Source organism: Patiria miniata, unplaced genomic scaffold, assembly GCF_015706575.1.
Source record: "Patiria miniata isolate m_02_andy unplaced genomic scaffold, ASM1570657v1 HiC_scaffold_16, whole genome shotgun sequence".
NCBI lineage: Eukaryota > Metazoa > Echinodermata > Asteroidea > Valvatida > Asterinidae > Patiria > Patiria miniata.
The window spans coordinates 15,946,002-15,965,064 of record NW_024037054.1 but is presented as its reverse complement, the minus strand read 5'-3'; the positions used below and the strand labels follow the sequence as shown (position 1 = coordinate 15,965,064).

Sequence of the window (19,063 nt, the reverse complement as noted above, 5' to 3'; positions counted from 1 at the left end):
CTCACAAAAAAACCTCTTTTGACATAAAAAATTAATCGCTCTCTCTGCCTGGGAACAGAAAAAAATTGCAATAACACTTGCATTTTAATTTGCATGTAAAACCAAGGTGCCAAAATAACTACTTAAAATCCATAATTTTAGCCAAAAACCTTGACTATATTCCATCTTCACTGGCACATCTCTCAAATGAAAGCTCTTGTTGTTCCCTTTAATTTGATACCACATTTGCAGGGTTCGACTTTAGCGGTAGCTACGAGCCAAATGCTAGTAAAAACAGCGGCGGGCTTTACCTTATAAAGTAGCCCAGCTGGCGAGTCAAAAACTGTTGGGCTAAGGCAAAAACGAAAGGACGAGAAGAAATAAATCATTACATTCCGAAAGCAAACCTGTATCAATTTGTGTCTAATTTTATTAATTGTTTAGGGTTAAGTTATTAGATTAAAAAAAAAAAAAACACTGGCAAGATTGCCTCAGGATACACGTTGTGCATGTACGCACATTGTTGTTTATGAGGCACTCAAAAGAAAAACATGCGGGCTAGTGAAAATGCCTGCGGGCTAGTTAAGAGTCCGTTTCAGTAGCTCAGCTGCCTAGTGATACAAAAAAAGTGAAGTTCGAACCCTGATTTGAGGTTGTGATGCTTACATTTCTGATGTTTTCATTAAATTGTCCGCTTTTCGAATATGTCCACCGTCTCATGGCATTGCCCACCATTGAACCATCGGAGAAGGGTCACATTAAAAGCTGGGAAATTCACAATTTAATGGAATTCCAAATGAAACAAATTTTGAACAAGAAACATTGTGAAGAGAATTCATTCCACTTCCTGTACTCAAACTCACTTCCAACCCCGATCAGTTCTGTGCGATCTTGCAAGAACATGTCACATATGCGACAGAATGGGAAATGTGTGTACGTGTTCATCTTTTCAAACTGTGGACGAAAATTACCAGAGAACAAAAGAGAACAATATCGTCCACGATTCCCAGCATACGTCCGGATTGGGGTCGTGTACAAAACCTATGGGAGTCTTCCTAAAAAGTTTAGAGTACAAACAAAAGAGGGACAATAGGACGTCCACGATCGACGGTGAACACACGTTTTGCGTGAGCAAGTTGTCCGCCGTACTTATTTTTGGAAAACAATTTGGTCGCTTACATGCATTATGCATTTCGCATCATATTAAAATCGAAATTTTAAATGAAGATTTTTTCCGAGTTTTAGATGTCTGGACCAAGAAGTTGGGGTAACATTTACTTCTTCTGATATATCTTATTCCACAACATTCACATCCGCACGGCACCAACATGCGCACATGATACACATGTACATGTAAACACATTATACAGGGTGACTAAAAAAACTGCAATGATGCAAAGGAGCTATCTTTGTTTCAAAACCAAGTTGAAGTTTTGACCTTTTTAAACGTTGTAAGAATGACATATTTGTTAGTAACCTTGTTTGAAAAAATGAAGTTAATTGCTTTTACCAGTTATGAACCTTTTTGCTGTGGTCTAATGGCTACATGTATTATGCCAAAGACTAGCATTTTTGTTAATCCCCTAACTGTAAATACTTAACAGTTACTGAGCAGCCTGCAGCCTCTGTAGCGACAACGGTGAGCTCATCACCCCTCACAGATACTGGCAAAACTGCCAGTTCTGTCCCAGATACTGATACTGGCACAGGTGAGAGGTCAAAGTTTATACTTCTGACCACACTCCTTTTTGGCTTGCTGTAATCATGGCATCTCATGCATGTCATCCCCCCCAAACCCCCCCCCCCTTGAATTCATGAATATCACCATGGACATGATCTTGGCTACATGTATATTTAGGTGACCAACATGCAAAGTTTGAGACCACCCTGTTTCTTTCAGGATGAGGGTGTTTTTCGGTGAGGTGATTCCTTGAAGCGCTCTGGAAATGAGGGAAAACCTTGAAAATCATTTGCTATTCTTCCAGTCGGGGAATACTTGGGGAATTAGGGGGAAAGCTAGTCAGGGAAAACTCAGGGAATTTGTGCATCTTGTGCCAAGTTGTTTGAGGAAAGGATGGCTATAAGGGGAGAAGGGAGGACATCGCTTGTAGACAAGTTGCCCGTGTGTAATCAGTATCTTAGTTGCTTTGCTGCAACCACCTCGTGACTTGCCAGGAAACTTGTTAAAGTGAAAATAGTTCTCACAGGACGTTGGAAATTTCTTGGGGAAATATCACTCAGGGACAATTCAGGGAATGTTATTTTCATTTAAAGTGCTGGGAATTGTTTAGGGAAACCCTCACGACAAAATTGGTGGCTACTTTGGTTTTCCCTTATGTTCCACTTACAAATTTGTGATGATGAAAATTCATATATATGTACATGAATTAAAAATGGATTGTCAGCATGTACATCATTTGGTCCGCATTGGTCGGCCGACCAGCATTGGAAAAAAATGTGTTGTTTTTCCAATACTCCCCCCAATTTACCATATTTAATTAGACTGCATTTTGTTTGCGATCGATTACACACTTATGAATGGGTACAAGCCAGCTAGTACTTACAGCTAGACCTTAACAATTCCCGGACGTCTATAAATTGTTCCGTTTCATCTTAAATAGGGTCAGGGAACCAGACTACAAGAACATGATTGATTTTCTTGGTTTTTCCAGCATCAACAAAAACAAACATTCAAACAAAATAGTTTAACAATATTTGCAATAATATATCAATTTCTGAAAAAAACCCAGCAAAAGCAAATAATGTATTCTTTTTATACCATTGGAGGAGGACAACGTAAAAAGCTGGGAAATTCACAATTTAATGGAATTCCAAATTACAGAAATTTTGTGAAGACAATTTGTTTCACTTCCTGTACTCAAACTCACTTCCCAACCCCTAATCAGTTCTGTGCAATCTTGCCAGAACATGTTGCATATGTGTCAGAATGGGAAATATGTGAACGAGTTGTCCACCCTACTTATTTTTGGAAAACAGTTTGGTCGCTTACGTACCACCAACATGGAATGTTTGAAATGCTCATTCATGAGTTATGCATCATTCAGTATTTACAGCTCATCTCACATGTCAGTCATTTTGCTCGCTGAGAGAGTTTATCATAAAAACATTCATTACAGTTGATCCATAATTTCTAGATGTATGCCCTCGTCTCATACCAGTTTGTGTTTTTCTAGGTTGTGTCTTTGTGTGTCTCACTGTTGTCCATTTTGTCCTTTGTCACTGTCTCTGTTTTTCTTGGTCATGTCCACTTGTCTGTCGATAGGTTAGGGTACAAAAGCGTGACGCTTCACCTTATACCTAAATGTTGTCGTAAATTTGTTCTAGTATTGATCCATGTACATTATTATACACAATTACATAACTCCGTGCATTTTGCTCTGTATAATATGTTTACACGGCATTGTAACATTTTATTGTGTGGAAATGGCAACATTGAAATAAATGTTTCTTCCACTACTATTTACTTTTTTCCCAGGGACGTTCATCATGTACTGCTTTCTTCCTTAGCCATGCTGCATGTAGCAAGTCAAAGATGTAAACCCTTAAAAGAAGTTTTGTTTCAAACGAACTGACCAAGAAAAAAAATGCATTGTTTTTTTAAAACTAACACTTTATTTGAGCAGTTTGTTTTGCGGTGATTTTATTTTCCTACTAAAAATATGCATGCATTATGCATTTTGCATCATGTTAAAATTGAAATTTTAACTGAAGATTTTTCTGAGTTTTAGATGTCTGACCAAGAATTTGGGGTAACATGTTTTTCTTCTGATTCATCTTATTCCACCACATTCACATTTACACGGCACCAACATGCGCACATGATATACATGTACATGTACACATTATCCAGGGTGACTAAACAACTGCAATGATGCAAAGGAGCTATCTTTGTTTCAAAACCAAGTTGAAGTTTTGAACTTTTTAAACGTGGTAAGAATGACCTATTTGTTAGTAACCTTGTGTGAAAACAGGAAGTTAATTGCATGTACCGTTTGTCTTTTATGAACCTTTTTGCTTGCGGTACCCGATTTACGTTCTTGTCCACGAGGCATTAGAATTTTGCATACGAGCGGAAACGGTACAATGAAGACATAATAGACAACACAGATTTAAAACTAAACGAACTGTATCTCACGGTTTATTTTTCTGTTTCACTTCTTTGTGCTTATGCAACGTTTCTCTGGGCTATACTATAGTTGCTGTGTCCTTCATTGTTCACACAATCGCAGCTACTTGGCAACCCTGCAAGGCAATGCATGTCTCAGCTCTAGACCTCATGGAAAGAATGGCTCTGGGGGACACATTTTGTTCTCTTATGCAATTTTTATACACCTTAAGGACACAAACCTAAATCTGGTACCGCAGTAAAAAGATTCACAAAAGAAAAACGGTAAAATGTCATTACCTTCATTTTTCACACAAGGTTACTAACGAATATGTCATTCTTACATGTAAAAAGTTTGAAACTTCAACTTGGTTTTGAAAAAAAGATGGCTCCGTTTGCATCATTGCAGTTTTTGGACTCACCCTGTATATCCCTTTACAAATGCACACTCATCCATACATGTACATGTTACCACAGGCATAGGCAACTTTAATTATTTCAATGAACAAAACAATAAATGCAATTACCGGTATTTTCAATGTTCCTGTTTACAAAGAATCATTTCAAAACACAACTCATACTGGCATGTGCATGTTCTCCTTTTTCTTCCTCAAATATCCAAAATTTGTAGACCTCTCACATTTGATGACTGAGTTTTGATGTTTGTTTTATGTAGTTAAAATATACCAACTGAGTAGGAGGTATTGAAACTCCAGAACTTATGTTTCAAGTTGATAATATCTTTGGGCGTTCAATGGTTTGTGTTGGCCTTTTGCATGCTGGACAAAGTGTTGTTTTTGATGTGTCTGTTTTAGGTCGGAAACACGTAACACTCTGCAGTCGCATCCAGTTTATTTTGCGGGTGATTCATACGTACATATTTTTTTCTTCAACCCCAATTCCCTCATCAACTTTCAAGGGACATCAAGCAGTGGCATAGCTAGAAAGTTTTCTTGGGGTGGGGTGGGGGAGGGGGGGGGGGGGGGAGGGATGGAGACAGAGACAGAGACAAAGCCAGAACCTAAACAATGACCTGAGACTGATGATTATTAAGCCACATCTGCATAAAGCGGCCACGTGCAAGCCGACCGTCTGCAGAGTGCACAATCAGCACAAAACATCAGACGTGCGGCAGTGCCTCCCTCCTCTATCTCCCCCACCCCCTTTTTGTGTGTGCTGTTTTTGGGGTCATAATTTGGTAAAAGCCCCTTCCACATTGTTGCTACATTGTACGCCAGTGACATCAAGCTTTGCGTTAAGTAACAGCAGTAGGACACTGCATTCCTAAATCCGGTGACAGCTCTATGTTCAGACACCCCTATGTTCCGACAACCTAGATGGTGTTACTCCCGGTTAGGGTTAGGGTTAGGGTTAGGGTTAGGAATAGGAATATGTGCAGTCGGAACATAGGGGTGTCGGAACATAGAGGTGTAACCCTAAATCCTGTCAGTTCCTCCAAAACTTTGTGGTAGATTTTAAAGAAAATGATACCTTGATCTGGTAGGTTTATGCAGGTATTTTTTGAACATGCAATTTTTTTGAAGGATACTTATTTACATGTAATTCTATTTCCCTTGCAGATGATACTGACACATTGCCGTCAACAACTCCCACTTCTAAACCCAATCCTAAAACCACTCCTAAACCTACTCCTAAACCTGGTAAGAACTCATCATTATTCTATAAGTGTTCAAATCTTTGGTTATTATTATTATTATTATTAATCATTTTTGGTAATGAAACCAAGGATTCCTCAAAAGCGCCTTAGGCACTGTAGCTCGCAAGCCTGAAGAAACCTGTGGAGAGAAGACAATGAGAAGAAATTACAGTTTTAGAGGTGGGAGGAAAAGCCCAGAAGAATATTCTGAGGAAAACCCACGGAATCAGGTAGGGACTGAAAACCCAATCCACATATTGGCCCCTAAAAAAAAAGGTGTTACAAGTGACGTGTATAATTTTATGATGTATACTTTTTCCTTATTCCCTTAGGACCAAATGCTTTGCTCATTGTGGGTATTGTGGTCGGTTGTATACTTGCAATCCTGGCAATATTAGCTGGTGGATATTACTTTGTCAGAAAGAAGAACGAAACCTGGTAAGTTGAATGTGTCTATTTTAAGGGAGGAATTTGTCTGTCAAACGGGGAAAAATCATAAAATGTCAATTTTCTCCCCCAAAGGAATTTTCTGAAAAAAAAACCCCATATGAAACAAGAAATCTCACAAAATGGTAGAGTTGATGGTATTATTTGAAGAATTGCTCTGATCAATGAAGCCTTGCGTCATAGCAACCGTTTCCATGGTAGCACCTCGCATATGTAAGCAGTCATATGTTATTGGTTGATACGGTTATTCAGCCGCCCCATTCTAAAAATAGAAATCCATCTACCAGTAGCAGCTTCTATACAACATTAGCCACATGGTACATCAATAGCTTATGATAATGATCTCCCAGGATTAATCAATCTGTAAAATGCACCTGTTTTGCACTAGTCAAGTTTGTGCTTGAATATAACATGATGTATTTGTGTGAATTCTTTGAGCTTAATTCTATTGATTACTTTTGAATGACAATGTACACATATCCTGTAAAATTGCAGATTTTTTTGTCCACATTTATCCTACATGTAATTTATCATAGAGCAAATGTAGGCTACAATTTTTATTCGGAGATGACATGTCCTCCCCCCATCCCCCACAGATTGACACCCATGATTTCTGGTATTGAAACCAAGGATTTCTGTAGCTCGCAAGCCTGAAGAAACCTGCAGATAAAACACAATGCAAAGATTTACAGTTTGAGACATGGCAGGAAAAAACCCAGAAGAATATTCCGTGGACAACCCACGGAATCAGGTAGGGACTGAAAAACCAATCCACACATGGACCAGGGCAGGAATGGAACTCGGGTCATAGAGGTGGAAGGCGAGGAAAGAACCACAGCACCAACCAAGTTGTACACGAGTCAACCAACAGTCAACGGACCTTTCTATAAGCTTGGTTGGCAAACTGCACATTTTGCCAAACACTAAGGAAGGTCCAACACTGCAAAAATGAAGAAGAGTTATTACAGATATCCAAAATGTTATTTGATTGTTGGAAATACAACATTGCCAACAAAGCGACAACATAATTCCTAAACATGCCTTTTTACTACGTATTGAGGGCGTTATGGGAACTTTTTTGGGCAAAAATATGTTGCCAACCACGACGTCAATTTATGCGCTTTCGGCAGCCCATATAAAATGGGGCCAATGTTTACAAACAAAAGAAAGGTCTAGGCCTTTAAGTTGAAATCATCATCCATTCACAATTAAACAAAAGTTAATGAGTTCATTCCCCCCCCCCCCCCCCCAGCAAAGTCCACAGTGAATCCGATCTAGACGACAAGCAGGCCGACGGCAACTCTTTGAAGCCCGCCGCTCAGGGTAAGCTTATGGTACAGAAGTACCACGACAGAGGCAGTTTAGTTCTGGAACCAACGCTGGCTCCACAAACTCATCTCCCATCATGCAATGCTTCACCTGCCCCGTGTAAGCACCTCTCACTCTATATGTTCTAGACAGTGGGAGTCGAAAATGCCAAATTGGAGTTGTAAATCCCATGCAGTAAAATGCGAAATGTCATTAATGTGACAACGATAATGTGAAATTAAGAAGCACTTATTTACAAAAATATATTAAGTAAGGTATCAGGTTTTTTTTGGGGGGGGGCATGCATGACATTAAGATAATTCCAACTTAAACTTAAAGACTTTAAAATAACTGATTGTAACAACCAAACAAAATAAAGTTGCCATTTTTTTTTGGATAAAAACAAAACTCAGTTTTGTGTTTAAAAATGTAATATGTTTTGCTATGGGCTCCACGCACAAGTACCCCCTCACTGATAAGAAAGGGAGAGTTGGGGGAGACCATCGTTAGAGACATTAATTCGGACACTTTGCCGACAACGCCTGATGCTCACGCGAACATGCTCTGGCTTTGTGCACATTTAGAATACAAAGTCGTGTGTACTTCGCACCATACACGCGAATCAGTATGCACACGCGGGGTCCATGGGGATGTCAAAAGTGGTACAAAGAGCGCCCCCTCTTGTTGGCGCATAGAGCCTATATCTATTCATGCATCTTGTATTAACATTCTAATTTGGCATACAGACTCCCAAAGTTTTCACTTTTTGTTTTGTTTTCCGTGTCTGTCTAGACACGGATCCTAGACACCAGGATTAATGACTCGGCCCAACTCTTGGTAAGACGCGTCATAACGGCCTGTACCCGTGGCAAATACCATGAATACTTTTCAACAAAGACCACTGCGCGTGGTGGCTTTCAGATTTGCAAGGCTCTGCGCCCGATCTGGCCTCGAAGTCTGTCAAGCCAGCGAATTATATTTTTGAATATTCATGAGTCTACGTTTTTGGTCTTTATTGTTGAATTCTGATAAGTGATAACTACATAACCATGGTAACGCCGAGCACAATATCTTAAGCTTTCAGATGAACAATGAAATGTCGCTTTTGTTTCATCGGTTTGGAATCACATCTCTCTAAAACTTTTTAATAAAAGCCTTGTTACAAACGAAATTTGGGTAAACGGTGTTCTCCTCAAAATTTGACGTTTATTCCTGGGTAAATACTTCATCCATGACGACAAAAACTGCACAATACCATCTGTTATATCCTGAAGTATTTATTTTGTTAAATAATTTGGAACAATTATATCTTAAATAAGAAATAATTTTGCTTACAGTTTAATGAATTTTTCTGTTTAAGATGTCATGCAAAAACCCAACACAATGGCACATCTGGACAATTTGCGATTATGCGCCAACGGGTATTAATGCCCGTTATCACGCGTCTAACCAATTAAGGCAAGTCCGCTCAGTGCATTTTGTACTAGAGCTCAGAACAGTCGTTTATCCTGGTGTCTAGGATCCGTGGTCGAGACTTGCACTGTAATTGTGTCCATTGTGTACTTTGTTTATTTTCAGTTTCATATCATAACTGTTTCCTTTTCCGTCTTTGTGTTATTGCTGAAGATAGAGAAACAATATCCTGAATTTGTTGCAGTGTGCCGGTAAATCCTCCATCTTTTGCATTCTGATCGGGTGAATGGAGAATTGAAAGACCTTGTAAAATTTTACATTGTCTTTGAGATTTTACTTGGTGTTTTGGTTTCTTATTTTTTAAGTCTGCAATAGCACCTCACAAATACTACTTTTTATTTCTAAAGATTAAGAAGTATTATTATTACAAATACTACTTTTTATTTCTAAAGATTAACAAGTATTACTTGCACCTTTTTTCACAAAAGTTATATAATTTCTAAATGTTATTTTTAAATTTTTTTTCTCTAAGTTTTTGCACATTGACACATGCAAGATATATGTTATGTTTACTGGTGTACTTGTTGGGTTCTGTGGATCGTAGTTCATTAAAAAAATCCATTGAACATCCCAGTGTTTCCCCTGGCTAATGAACTAAGCGAGGTGGTAACAATTCAAGTTGATGATTGAAACGAAATTTACAGTCTGCAAACTGAAAAGAATGCAGCGCTCACAAAAATGCGCGATGATTCCAAAAACACATCGAAATTGTGAGTTCTTTATACATGGCGGTAAAGGAAAATGCTCATATATTACACAAAATGAAAATTTTTCAATTGGTATTTCCTTTTTTGCCAATCTTCACAGCGAGGTGGTGATATTGGCAAAAATTGAGGTGGGCCACCTCACGTTTGAATGGGCAGGGGAAACACTGGAACATCCATTGTTCATTTGTCAGTGTTTGTGGAAATTCACATTGGTGAAACCATGGGTGTGTGCTATAAATTTTTTTTCTTTTTTGTATTTAATTTTGCTTTATTTACTATTTACACTAAATTTTTAATCCCTGTCAATTTAAAAACGGGGCACTCTGATTTCATTTTCCCTAACTGTGGTACTTTCTGTGAGTTTGGTGACTTAACTATTTTACACTATATCTCTTCATTAAAAATTTCATCCATTAACCCTAACCTGCACAACTTAATCAAAATTCATCCCCCATTTGGGGGATTTTAGTTGGCAAACCATGAGTACCAAGTTCGTCAAAATCCACCTGTACTTGAGGTGGTCTTGTGGTGGATTTCAGCGGATTGGGTCTTAAAGCATCATGTGAAGCAGGGTCAGTGATGGATTTTGGCGGACTTGGTTCAGTACTTCAGGTCTTGGTTAAAAGACACCAGGGAGTTAGGGTTCAGTTGTGCACGGTGGATCATCTTTTGCTCAGATTCGTCTATTACATTTCCAAGTTAAAGCTACAGTCCATCATTTGCAGCCATCCAAAAAGTAACTGACGTAATTAGTTTTGAAAAACATACTTGGTTGAAAGATAGTAAGGGGACTAAACTCCCTGTGAAATTATTCTTTCTGGCAAGCTGTCATTTTGAAGAAATCGATGAAAGAAGGCATTGCCAACATTGCGTCCAAAGACATGACGTACATGCGCGCAGTTGCCATTATTCGTCAGTTCAGTGCGTGACATCGCGTAGCTGCAATCGGCTCAGTGAGAACAGTCTCGGACACTGAATTCAGGCCCAATTCAAAACATGACTCAGCAACTTTTGATTTGAAATCAAGACCCTAGAAATGCTGTTTTTCTCTACTGGTACATATACAGCTGAAGCTGAGCTGAAACTCCATTAGGTTAGTTGTTCAGCAGCCTTCTTAATATTTTGAGCACTTTTGTTGCTTCAAATGAACAAAATGCACACATTACAAATGATGGACTGTACCTTTAAGTTTGCTTTGAAAGCTTGTGAACCACTGATGCGCAATTTACGTATCATTATGGGCTCCGTGCACAAGTACCCCCTAAACGGTAGGGAAGGGAGGAGAGTTGGCGGAGACCACTGGGAGTGACATTTGAATGCATTGCCGATGATGCCTGATGCTCACGCAAAGACGCTATGGCTTTGTGCGTATTCAGAAACAAAATGAGTTTTGCATACTTCGCGCCAGACGCGCACAAACCAGTACACACATATACAGTTTGTCCTGTTCACAGGGTTATCGAAGTGGTAAAAAAGGGCCCTCTCTTGTTGGCGCATAGAGCCCATCCGGTTCGTTAGTGCAACGTCATCTTATCTTAACCAGGGTACTTCACACGGTGTAGCATAGCGAAAATGGAGCCAGAAGTTAACGTAACTTGAGCGTTTATCCAATGGGCGCTAGTAATCAGTGATGCACGCGTGTGTATGACGTTTTTACTCACGAACCGGATAGGCCCCAAATTCCATTGAGTGCAATATGATAATCTCATTCTACCCCCAAATGCTATTACTTAAAAAAGATGTAGATCCTGTGCTATTTTCATTAGTTTTACCCTGAATATTAAATTCTATAAATTGCTATTTTTTTCTAGCATTACAAATATATTAACTTTTGAATGAGACATCACATGAATAAATACTTGCTACTTTTGAATCATTTTGTAGCCCAAAAATAATTCACTTCTTGCAAGGTAGATTGGTTCCTGCCTCTATCAGTGTTAGTAACTTGCAGGGCAGCTCTGTCTGTGTGCAGAAGAAACCTAAAATGAAAGCCGTTTAACAGAGGGTTGCTGACGACCAAAAATAGAATTAAAAGACACTTTTGAAAGAACAAAAAACATACATGTTCAAAATTTGTCAGGAGAAAATAATTGAATTTGTTGTAGATCGTGGACAGTGCATCTTTGTTAATCTTTGGATCATTTGACATGATGTTTTTCCCATTAGGTCCGGATTCTACAGACAAAGGTATTGACGCTAGCCCTGCACCTCCTAGTGGTGGAGGGGTGATCATCACACCACATGAACCTGACCCAAAAGGTAAAATGGCCACACGATGAATTTTTTTTTAATGCAATCCTTGGAAAAGCACCTTTGTGTTCCATATCAAGGGTGTTTGGATGCCTCTTTGGTTATGCTTATGCCAGTTTCCTGATTCATGAGCATTTCATGTGGGGAGGGTGGTTAGGGTCCGTGACTCATGATCAGAGGGTCAGGGGTTCGACTCCAGCTGCTGGCCGTATGTTGTGTCCTTGGGCAAGCCACTTCACACCCACTTGCCTCTCTCCACCCAGGAGTATAAATGGGTACCGGCATTAGCTTAGGAGTTACCTGCGATGGACTAGCATCCCATCCAGGGGGGAGTAGAAATATTCTTAGTTGTTTCATGCTTCTGAGATAAACGCCAGCCTGATGGGCCACATCGGCTCGTGACAGACTTTACTTACTGCTTATGGACAGTACATCTTTAATGTTTGGATCTCTCTACATGGTGGTTTTTCCCAGGTCCCGATGCTAAAGACAAAAAGATTGACTCTAGTCCTAAACCTGCTACTGGTGGATGGGTGATCAGCACACCACATGTACCGGACCCGTTAGGTACACATCTAATAAATTGCCATACAACGCAGTCTGTGAAAATGCAGTTTTGCGTCCTCTACTGAACGTCTTATTCATGCTTTTGTCACTTCCCATTTAGATTACTGCAACAGCCTCCTTATTAACCTGCCTTCCTCCCATCTTGTACCTCTTCAGCGTATCCAAAATACTGCATCGTTACACGATCACAGCGTCATGAACATATCACCCCAATTCATCGTCATCTCCACTGGCTTCCAATTATTCAACGCATACAGTTTAAAATTCTTCTGCTTTACTTTCAAAACTCGTAATGGTCAGTGTCCAACTTATATCTCAGAACTAATTAAATCCCAAAGTTCCATCAACCTGGCTACGCTCTTCCACATCTTCAACTTATGCCTGGTCCTCGAGAGAAAACACGCTATGGTGACCGAGCTCTCTCCGTCGCCGCTCCCAAATTATGGAACAGTCTCTCTCCTAAAATTCAAAATGCCTCGTCCTTAGAAACATTGAAATCTATGTTAAAAACTCACTTATACAAATCATTGTAATATGTCTTACCCCAATCTGCTGCTTGGTCAACACAAAATTGCCCTTGTTTCACCTAATTGTCTACAAGGACAACAGCATCATATAACGCTTAGAAACGTAGTATTCAGCGCGGTATAAATGTTTGCTATTATTATTATTATTTAAGCTACAGTAAACTCTGGCTAAACTGACATCGTACAACTTGTCAAATCGCTCAAGTTGACCATCTGACTAAAGTGCCAATTGTCCGTAAGGCCAAAAAAAAAAAGGCTCCGGTTTCTGGTATGGAGCTTGCCCCAAAAGTGGTGCGGCGACGCGGCTTTTTTTTTTTTTTTACCTGTTTTTTTTTTTTTTGTTTGGCTTCAAATGTCGGCTGATGACTGCAAATGGTGCCCGAGTAAACTTAGTGCAAATATATGGGAGTCCAGAGAGGCCACATAAAGCTTATTCTCGATCATAACCCCATCTAAAAACACGTTAAAATTGTGCAGCAGCAGGATTCCAGTCAAACCAGTGAGTTTGGCGGTTTTGAGACATCATCTTGTATTGAAAAAAAACCTTTTTCATTTTGCCGACGCGCATGGCTGCGGCGACGCGCGCGCATACCAGAAACCGGAGACTTTTTTTTTTTGGCCTAATGCATTTCCATTGAAGTTTTTATTTCTAAGTCGGCTTTTATAAGTCGTCATTTTGCTCAAATCGTCGTGTTACTCTCGGCATGCTCTCGGTTAATTTCCATAAAAAGCATTACAAAATCCTTTATGTAAGTCGGCAAATCAAACGCATCCAACAAAAAAATTCAACAAATCACGCCTTGGCATCTACTTCCTGTACTGCCATTGGCAAAGTGTCGAGTGAAAGGTGGTTTCGCACGGCCCATGATCGCTGCATGCATCGGTGTCGAAAAAGGGTGTCCTACTGCATACCAGGACCCCCTATAGGCTGTACGTATGTGCTCTGTCCATTTAGGAGGTCATCTTATTGAATGACTACTGCTGCAGTCAATGCGTGCGTGGTATATACCGGACCCCGCACGCATTTAATTTGTTACTGTGCTCGTACATATGTATTGCGGTCTCCACTATCAATACCCCAAACGTGATGATACAATTCAAGGATTAATTTGCTGGTTTCAACTCAAGCATTAAGGAGATAATCCAGGGTAAATCAAAGCCAATTAGTGCATGGTGCAATGAATCGTGTGTGCAAAAAAAACATTCATGTAAGTCGGCAAAATGAGTACTTACAGCAGATATCGGCATTCGAGTGCCGATTTAGCCCGAGCTTACTGTATTTTCAATTTTCGTTTTGCTATTTTTTATGGGTATTTTGGTGCCTCATTGGTTTTTATGCTTATGTCCATTTCCATATTCATGAGCAGAAATGTGATGTCATTGCAGGCAGAACCCTCCATGTTACAGCTATTTCGGTACCAAATATTGCCAGAAATGTTGATATTTCGCTGTCATAAATTGTCTTTTCTGTGGTGATTGGTTGTGTCAGGCCATTGCAGTAAGTCAATGAGCAAACTTTTCTAACAAATATTTTCAATGAAAAAGCAAATTTTTTGAGTTCACAATTTCGGAACAGGAAACTCCTAAACTTAAACAGTGTGTTCCTGAAAGAAAATGACAGCAACAGCGCCCTCAGTTGTCGGGAAAAAATGGATTTTTTAAAAAAGGTTTAAAGAAGTTCACTTTTTCGTTAAATTAACCAAAAAGGTATATCGAATATTTTTTATACAGAGGAGTAGAAAGTTGCACAAAATAATATGTTCTTAAGAAAAATTCACTTCATGCAACCTTTAAACATCTACATGTGCAAATTGTTTTTGTTTTGGGTTTTTCCCTTTTTTTTCTTTCCTTTTTTTCATTTACTTTTTTTCCCCCAAATGGTACAGAGAGTGACGAGTCCAGAAACAGAACATTCTCCACTGGTTCCCGGGTGGGAGACACATCAATATTGATGCCGGCAGACTCCGCGGGTACCAGTCAAGCCGAACCCAAGAAGAAAAAGGAGAAGAAAAAGAAGAAGAAAGAGAAGAAAGAGAAGAAAGAGAAGAGAGTGAAGACAGGAACGAAGGACATTGAGCTGCCTCCTGTACAACCCAAGGAGCAAGCCAATGACCAGGTGAAAACGGCCGACGAAGTCGTATAGTCGAGCTGGATTTTTTTTTCTAGATATAAAAAAACATACATGCCTTGTTTGAGTAATTTATCGGAACTTGTCTAAATTTATAATGTGCTGTTAATGCTATTTGCAAGTTTCTCCCTTAAAAAAATTGTAATTTGTTTTTAGCAAATCTGTTTTTAAAAGCGTAAAAGAATACGAAAGTTTTTTTCCCCCAGAGGATTGGGGCCGGGGATACCCAGCATTAAAATAAAACACAAAAGTTGAAAATTAGGTTGTTGATAGCATGGATCAATTTCAGTAGTTCTTTTTTTTTTCAGATGAGTGGAAGAACATGCTCTTTTAAGACATACTTCATTGGTGTATCAAATTTGATCGCTTTTTAAGAAAACAAAATCATTAATCCAGGTCACTTTTTTTTTAACTCACCCTGTAGATTACAATCGCAATCCAGGATGCCATATAATTTGGCCGCAATTTTCAAAAATATGCCCGCGATTTCAAACTGTGTCTCTGCTGTTTGTATATTATCTCCTATTCTATATACACAGCTGCGGTATGACTTAGTTTTTCCACATCAGTGTGAAAAATAAAATCGAACTGCAGTATTTTTTTTTTCTTGGTCGTATCCCTGACAAATGTGCATTAGTCGGAAAGGATTTCAACACTGGTGAACATTTTTCGAAGAATTTTCTGTGAACAGAATTTTCTGAAGAACAGTCTGTGATTGGTTCGAGGAATTCGCAAAAATTTGTTGTCATCATAATCTGACCGCAATGTTTTTATCCCTCGTTTGCCTTCTGTGTTATATCCTCCGTTTTTGAAAAAAAATAAAAAATTCCCAGAAACAGGCATGCAACTGGGAATTTTGAAGAAACGAAGAAACTCCACACCACACAAGACTTTGTACAGTGTTTTTCAATTTGTAATGGCATTCATGAGGAGTAACAAAACAAGGAAATCGGCGGATCCGAGGAAAAGTTGCACGCCTGCAGAAAAGATCAACCGCCACAGGTTAAATATACATAAAACGGTTCCGAGGGCTTATTTCATAGCAAAGTTACAATTTCTTGATAAGGACCAACATGTTAATCAAATTAGCTTTTGCCTTTCATCGACGTATAAACACTGCATACTCAGTGTGTTACCTCCCCAAGTTGGAAAAAAATCACTCGGGTGGGACTCGAACCCACAACCTCCTGCTTTCTAGTGCAGATGTCTTACCGCTAAAATAAGAAATAAAAAAAGTTCCATCTTATGGATGGTTTATGCGATACCCGCTGCTATATGTAAATCAGATTCGAACCAGCCAACCGATCCCGTTCGCTTGGTGGTCGAGTGGTAAGACATCTGCACTAGAAAGCAGGAGGTCGTGGGTTGGAGTCCCACCCGAGTAATTTTTTCCAACTTTCACTCAGGAGGTAACACACTGAGTATACAGTGTTTATACGTCGGTGAAGGGCAAAACCTATTTTGATTTACATCACCCCGACGCAAAAATTCCATCTTGTGACCAACATGTTGAAATCAGTGAACTAATGAGCAAGAATGACTTCATCTTGACCAAAAAAAAAAAAAAAACAAAAACAAAAACAATTGATCATCAGAATACATTATCTTAATTCCATTTTGTTTTAGAGTTCCACAGAGTGCATGTGCTTTTATTGTGTTTTAATGTGTTTTTTGTGTGTGTGTGCCGAGCACGATAAGGGTCTTTCATTTTTTTTCAACCAAAGATATGCACAGCCTACTTTGTGAAGTGTATAGGAAGTTTTTCTGGGGTACAATATAAAAAATATAAAATATTGTGCTAAGCACATAAAATATTGTGCTAAGTACATGACTAAGTATTAAAATTGTTTGTAAGATTTTTTCTTTATGTTAAATGTCCTACATATTACAAGTAGGTTGTGTTTTTAAAGAGCTGAAGTAGTGTGCTTCGAAGACTAAGGCTTTTCTGAAAATCGTTTGAGTAACTTCTTTAAATATGTACAGTACATGTACATACATTTTCAGCAATATACAGTGTATATAGTCTCTTTACAATCTGTTCATTATATGTTAAGACAGTTTATCCATTCCTATTGGTCGAGAGCCCATCACATGGGTGGTTTTAAACAGTTGATATAATCTACTGGATTTAAACACTTTTTTTCCCAGCACTGCTGCGTTCTGCGCCACATCACGCAGTACGTGCCACGAGCGGGCCAATCTCCATATAAGGAGATTTCCAGTACTACTCGCGCGAGGCACATACCATAAACATATAAACTAGAGTGGTGTTTCACAAAACATAAAGTATAATTGTTGAACAGAGTCGTTGGAAATTTATATTTTTTTGACTTGTTTTTACGTTTTAACTGAAAGGTATTTACGGATGAGAATAACTATGTTTTTGGCCGGTATTAATCAAATACGTTTAAAACCGGCCAAGGGCCTGGCTGCGGATATGCGGCACTGGCTGTTTTTGGTCGACCAGGCCTTATCCGGTTGTAAATGAAGTTGGCCATTATTCATACCCTTATAAAATACCCAAAATTGTAGAAATATTTCTTAAGTTTGGATTGGAGAACATACGTTGCAATTGGAGTAGCATGACAGGATGTGTTATTTTCGCAGATCAGTATAAAACTGAAGATGAATTTACTTAACGCTTTGATGTTTTGATTAAGTAAAGCATTTATTATTTCTTTTGTGCAAGTATATATTAATGTATGTAAAGAATTCCATTGAAAATAATTTGTTTCGCTTTTATGGAAAATTATAAAAGGTACATTTTGACCACTTAAAGGTTTAATTGTACAGTGTTTCTGTTTTTTTGCCACACTTATTTGAAATTTTTTAAGGGTTAGTCTTGCTTAGGCCAAAAAAAAAAAGTCTCCATGCACGTCGGCAAAATGAAAAAGTTTTTTTTTCAATACAAGATGATGTCTCAAAACCGCCAAACTCACTGGTTTGACTGGAATCCTGCTGCTGCACAATTTTAACGTGTTTTTAGATGGGGTTATGACCGAGAACAAGCTTTATGTGGCCTCTCTGGACTCCCATATATTTGCACTAAGTTTAGTCGGGCACCATTTGCAGTCATCAGCCGACATTTGAAGCCAAAAAAAAAAAAAAAGAAAACAGGTAAAAAAAAAAAAAAGCCACGTCGCCGCACCACTTTTGGGGCAAGCTCCATACCAGAAACCGGAGACTTTTTTTTGTGGCCTTATCTTGGTATTTTGCCGATAAAAAAAAAGGAAAATTATAAATGAAGTATTTTTGCACCACACTTTTTGCATAAGCAACTGTAACTAAAAAATATATTGATGAAGCCATGAAAAAAAACTGCTATCCATACAAAGTACAAGTCTGTAATGAGCCAATATGGCCCATCAGGCTGGCGTCAATATCCAGGTTCCTTGGCATGAAAGGACTGAGAATATTTCTATTCCTCCCTGGATGGGATGCTAGTCCATAGCAGGTTACTCCCAAGCTAATGCCGGTACCCATTTATACTCCTGGGTGGAGAGAGGCAAGTGGGGGTGAAGTGGCTTGCCCAAGGACACAACATATGACCAGCAGCTGGATTCGAACCCCTGACCCTCAGATCATGAGTCACTAACCCCATACTCTAGGCCCCACTCCCCACTATCCATACAGAAAGCGTGTTTTTATCACTTTTTGCCACTTTAAACAAGTGCTTTTCTGTATTAAAAAAGTGCTTAAAATTATTTTTGTTTTTACCAAAAGTAAAAAAGTTAGTAGTGGTGTTTAATCAGGGTACATGTACTTACATGTATATATCAGAATGTGTATATGGAATGTGCTATCAATAAACTCATTTGTGAGCCTTGCAGTTTATACGGATTTCTGCAATTATTAATGTTTGTTTTTCAGTGTGTGACACAAGTGTATTTGAAG

The 19,063-nt window shown here is 38.9% G+C and overlaps 1 protein-coding gene across 7 annotated transcripts in view; it reads left to right on the top strand.

The window, feature by feature from the left end:
* LOC119723109 (mucin-2-like) overlaps positions 1-16,528 on the top strand; it is a 35,568-nt gene extending 19,040 nt beyond the window's left edge. For 4 of the 7 annotated variants that reach the window (XM_038193643.1, XM_038193642.1, XM_038193639.1 and 1 more), the window contains 6 exons: positions 5,686-5,766; positions 6,095-6,200; positions 7,462-7,532; positions 11,864-11,956; positions 12,422-12,514; positions 14,928-16,528. In XM_038193643.1, the coding sequence (XP_038049571.1) occupies positions 5,686-5,766; positions 6,095-6,200; positions 7,462-7,532; positions 11,864-11,956; positions 12,422-12,514; positions 14,928-15,184 (701 nt within the window). In that variant the 3' untranslated portion in view covers positions 15,185-16,528. The remainder of the gene's footprint in view (positions 1-5,685; positions 5,767-6,094; positions 6,201-7,461; positions 7,533-11,863; positions 11,957-12,421; positions 12,515-14,927) is intronic. The other 3 variants (XM_038193645.1, XM_038193644.1, XM_038193641.1) reach the window with 2 other exon arrangements.
* The last annotated feature ends 2,535 nt before the right edge of the window (positions 16,529-19,063 follow it).